Here is a 5,337-nt window from a genome sequence, read left to right as displayed (position 1 = left end):
GACCTCGTCCGGCGCGCTGCTCGCCGCGCTCGACGTCCACTCGGTCCGCCGCACCGGCCGCGACTCGGTCGCCGTCTCCGGCACCGCCCCCAGGGAAGCCGTCCACCTCAAGCTCCCCGGCACCGGCGAGCGCTGGGAGGCCGCCCTGCGCGCCGCCGCAGCGAGGACACCCCCCACACTCGCCGACTTCGACGTCGTCTCCCCCATTGGAAAGGGCGGCGGCGGAAGCGTCTTTCTTGTTAAGGCTGTTGGAGAGAGCCTCGCTATGAAGGTCGTGCTTAAGTGTGACGCCTTTTATAGCGACGGCAGTCTGAGAAGGGCCCTCGATGAGAGGGTCGTCCTGCAGATGGTCAGGGGATTCCCGTTTGTCGTCCAGCTGCGCCACGCCTTTCAGACCGCCACAAATTTCTACATGCTCACCGACTTTTGCCGTGGCGGCAACCTCAAGACCACCTTGGCGAAGAAGGACAAGGGCCGCATGTCGGAGTCCGACGCCCGCCCGATCATGGCCCAGATAGTCCTGGCCCTGGAGCACGTCCACTCGCTCAACGTCATGTACCGTGACCTCAAGCCGGAGAACGTCCTGCTTTCGGAGCACGGCGACGCCAGGCTGTGCGACTTTGGCCTGGCCAAGATCATCCCCACCGGCCGCTTCGGCCGCACCAAGAGCTTCTGCGGCAGCAACAGCTACATGTCCCCGCAAATCGTCTCCAGCAAGCCGTACGGCATTGCCACCGACCTCTGGTCTTTGGGCGTTCTCTTCTTCCGCATGCTCGCCGGCCGCGCCCCGTTCGACGACCGCCCGCGCGGCCTTGCCACCCGCAACTCACCCGCCGACATCCACCGCCGCATACAGTTTGCCGACGTCGAGTGGCCGTCCGTCCTCTCCCCCGCCGCCGTCGAGATGCTCCAGGGCCTCCTCACGCGTGACGAGTCTTCGCGACTCAACCTCCAGGACCTCAAGGAGAGCCTCTTCTTCGAGCACGTCGACTGGGACGAGGTCCTGCGCAACGGCTATGACCGCATGGCCGGGGCCGCGCCGCCTGCCTCTGCCTCCGCCCCCGCCCCCGCCTCCGATAATGATGAGCTCGCCAACTTCGACGCCGACAGGCTTCGCAGCCACGGCGTCGCACTTCAGGACAAGGAGCTGCGCCACGCGTCGGCGCGAAAGCCCCCGCGACAACACTCGAGCTTCGTCGCGCGCCAGACATCCAGGCTCTGCGCCTTCTCCGTCCGCAAGCGTTCCGAGATTGCCCGCAAGCCCAGGAGCACTTCTATCGTCGGCTTCGGCTTCTCGACTGACAATAGCTCTGACCCTAGCGGTAACTTCTCGCGCTCGGACGATACGTTTAGCACTTCTTTCGGCAGCTCGTTCAACGTCAAACGCTCGTAGTGGAGTAGGTAGGCTAACTTGATAGGATTTCTTATGTACAGTACCAAGGGTACAGTACAATGATAGTTATGTACAATTCCCACTAACTTGACTTTTGAATCAACAACATCGTCTTTTTTTTTGCCCAAATGTCTATCTATCATATTCCGCAACCGACCAATGAATGCCCAACCTTCCCTCCACTTCTGCCAACCGCCGCGCGCCACGTGCACGCATAGATCCCGCGCCCTCCTCTCTCTCTCCCCTTCTTCCTCCGCACCTTTCCCCCTTCTCTATCCAGCTGCCGCTTTTCGTCCCTACCGTGTCACGCGGCCCCCGCCGCTTCTCTTCGCCCTCCTCCGCTACACCCCCACCCGCGGCTTGCGCCGCCTGTCCCACCACCATGTCGCCCCCGCCGGTGCTCGCGCACTTTGCAAACCTCAAGCTCTCGGGCGACCGCCTCGTGCGCGACCTCGCCCTCTCTCTGGACGCCCCGCGCCTGCGCCGCCCGCGCGCGTCGCGCCGCGTCGCCTTCCTCTCCGACGCCGACCTCGAGGCGGAGCTGGCGGCGCGCCGCCAAGCCCATGCCCGCGACCGCGACCGCTTCGCCGCCGCCATGCACGCCGAGAAGCTCGCGCTGCTGGAGGCCCAGCTGTCGCGCCTGCGCGCCGAGATCTCGCACCTGCACGGCCACGCGCCGCCCGCGCCCGCCCCGCCCCCCAACCGCCCCGCCGCTCCGCGCGCAGCCAGGCCCCCGCACCCGCCGCTCAAGCCCCCCACGCAGCCGCGCCAGGCAGACGCGAAGAGCGCGGGCAGGCGCCGCGCGGACAGGGCCGAGCGGCAGAAGAGGAGGGAGGCGAAGCGCAAGGAACGCGCTATGAAAAAGACGCCCGTCACGCTCGCAGACATCATCAGGAGCGCCGGCCCAAACCCGGCCAGCCGCCTGCAGCCACCCAGGAGCATTGCCGTGCCACCGGTTGCGGAGGAGGTTGGGGTTGTGCGCGCTGTCGGGACCGCGGCCGCGACAGACAACCTGCGGCTACGGGCGGCTGATGGGGACATGGCAGGGGAGCGAGAGCCGGGTGCGCCGCATAGGAGGGGTGCCGTGCAAATAGAGGCAAGGGCGGGGGACAGTACTGACGAGCCAAAGGAAACGGGGATTCGCGCCGCAGCAGACACAAGGGAAGCGAAGAGCGACAGCGATAGTGAGAAAGTTCCTGCTGTAGCAGAAGCTGAAGCTGCAAAGGTCGTGGAGAGCGAGCCCGCCGACGAGAAGCAGACTGAAACCACGAGCCCATTCGCCCCATCCCTCCCCCAACAACCGGATACCCCCGTCCTGTCAGAAGACAGTATCAACGTTGCTGAGAAAACCGCTTCTGAGGAGAGGCAGGCCGCAAGCACGGACGATGCCAGTCAATCTCTTCTTGAACAACAGGAGGCCGGCAGCTCGTCTAGCGTTACCAGTGTCAAAGACAGTGCGGCGTCAAAGCTCATAGCTCCCTCAAAATCAAGACCTAACCCGCAACAATCGTCGACTTCCGCCAACGGCGAAGTCGATCTCACAAAGTCCTTTTCGGAGGCCGAGGATGAAGTAGAGGCTCCAAGCAACGAAATTGTCACTACTGTGCTCGGAGGCTCGAAGCAACCTGCCGCTTCTGATGCCGTTGCTGCTCTATCAGCACTCGCATCAAACCTGGAAAAGCAAAAGGCAAATCACTCAGCATCTAAGAAACCTCCGTCGCGCATGTCGCTCGCCGAGAAGCGTAGATTACGACGGCAGTCGCATACGAAGAACAGCGCAAAGCAAGAGCCCCCCGAAGTAGATGCGCAAGTGGCAGAGCAGCGGAAGCAGGACTTGGCAGATGTATTGGCAACGGCAAGCGCATTGAAGCTAGACTAGGTGGTGGTCCAATGCGCACAATAATTACAAAAATGCGAAGAGAGGCCGTTGTCCCGTAGAGAAGAGGGAGGGAATACTGGAGTGTGTGCATTCAGGAAACAGATAGCACTATCAACAGGGTGCTCTCAATCTCGAACAAAAGCCCCTATTGTTGACACAGTGGAAGATCCATCTACAGTACCAGAGGACACGTTCTATGTTTGTAGAACGCTTGGAGGACTACCGTAGGTCGGGAAACAACGATCCGTATAACGTCAACGACTTTTTAGGGCCGCATGACAAGGAAGGGAAGGTCGTCACGACGGATATGAAGCGGGTTTGGATTTTCTTTATGGTATGCTGCTTGGACACTACGGAACCAGACCAGTTTTTGGTGTATGTAAATTTAAAAACTTTAAATGTTGGAATGGAAGAAGGGGGTTCGAGCTCTGCATTGAAGCTGAGTTCATCATCTGGCAAGATGGGGCGGAGTGCATCACATGATGAAGGGGCTGCGGAAGATATTAAGGAAATGAGATTGGACACTACTGGTCGCCACAACGAGGTGAGGGGCATTATGACAAATGCACAGAGCACCTCGAACGTAGCTGGGAAGCCCACACCGCTTTCCTACGGACCTGCCAAAGAAGACCGATACGACATCATTGAGAAGCGCACAATGTGTCTTAAGAGGGTCAAAGACGCGGGAACTGGTGACAGCATAAGTGCAATCTGCGAAAAGGGGCTATCGGAGACTGTTGACAAGTTCAAGAGAAACAAGGAATAGCAGATAACAGTCTCCCGTCTCCGTACTCGTGCTTGGCTTCCTTCAACGAACGTTAGATGTCTCTGCTGCATAATGAACTGCGTTGCATGATGGTGGATTTGGCATTTGTGTCGCGACCGAGTAATTAGAGTAACTGCATAGAGTGTCTCGAATATGTCAATTGCTCGAATTCACGTGTGGTCTGGGAAATATCGGTACGTAGAAAAGTTAGATCAAGTTTGCAACTTCACAATACGTGTACAGAGTAAACCCTCGATATAGTGACCCCACGATACAGTGATTCCCTCGCTATAGTGCACTTTCGGCCAGAATTGCCCGCCACACATGCCCATATGGGCCAGAATCGAAGGTTTCCCTCGATCGTAGTGTACCCATACTATACAGTGGAACCCTCGGTAGAGTGCACTTTGGAGCCCAGTGAAGCCTCAAGATTTGTATAATTTTGGTTACTTTCGGTACGGTTCGTTGTAGGCAGGACCCCTCATTTGACCTCTCATTCGGGGGTACACTGCACACTATGTGTACCCTCCCATTTTAATCAAAAATAAATCAAAAGGTGCCACCAGTACACGTGCGGACTTTGCAGACGTCCCGGATACGCGCCATCCCTCTAGTGTCTAGGTGACAAATGACCTCATATGAGGTCACTTTTCAACTTATTTTTCTCGACTTGTGCTAGCTCAACAAGATGGAAAAAAGATACTCTCGACACGGCAGTTGACTTCTGCGTTGTGGGAGGGTGGAGTTTGGTGAGATCTGCACGTCTTCTCCAGCCATTTTTAAAATGCCCAAAAAGGAGCCTTTTTTGACCAACCTCAAAACGTTTTATGTTGATATCTTCGAAACCAAAACGCCTGTTTAAAAAGTCAACTCATCGTTGATACTTCATTAGATTCTTAGTCTCTCTGTGCATTGACAACCGCCATCCCAATGTTTTGCAAGATGTTATTGCCGAGCGCGTATACGTTAAAGAAATGGTGTCCAAACTGAATGTTTTAAAGTTTCGATTTAATTTATATATTTTTGCAAAAAAAGCTGGCCTCATATGAGGTCAAATTGCTTGTCGTCTAGACACTAGAGGACGGCATTGCGTATTTGATCAGTGCACACATCCCACTGCGCGTACACAGAGTGTAGTGTGGATCTACACAGAGACCACGCGCAGACCGGGTGCGCTCTTCGTACTCGGCATGTGCGACAGCGGCACTGACGCTGCGGGGGCCCTTTGTTCCCTTTGCAGGCTTCGGCAGTGTCATACAGGCGCTCATCATTGAGCGCAGGTCTCGATCGGCGCAGTCC

The 5,337-nt window shown here is 57.3% G+C and overlaps 1 protein-coding gene; it reads left to right on the top strand.

The window, feature by feature from the left end:
- Position 1: 1 nt before the first annotated feature.
- CHC_T00008656001 (Serine/threonine protein kinase (fragment)) lies at positions 2–1,522 on the top strand (the record flags this gene model as incomplete). XM_005714904.1 is given in 2 exon segments in its annotated part: positions 2–1,393; positions 1,394–1,522. A coding segment is annotated over 1 exon segment (1,392 nt), but the record flags the coding sequence as incomplete, so codon positions are not given.
- Between the last annotated feature and the right edge of the window lie 3,815 nt (positions 1,523–5,337).

The sequence above is a fragment of the Chondrus crispus genome, genomic scaffold (assembly GCF_000350225.1).
Source record: "Chondrus crispus Stackhouse genomic scaffold, scaffold_17, whole genome shotgun sequence".
In the NCBI taxonomy this organism is placed as follows: domain Eukaryota; phylum Rhodophyta; class Florideophyceae; order Gigartinales; family Gigartinaceae; genus Chondrus; species Chondrus crispus.
The sequence above is the reverse complement of the archived record's forward strand: the minus strand, read 5'-3'. Positions and strand labels throughout refer to the sequence as shown.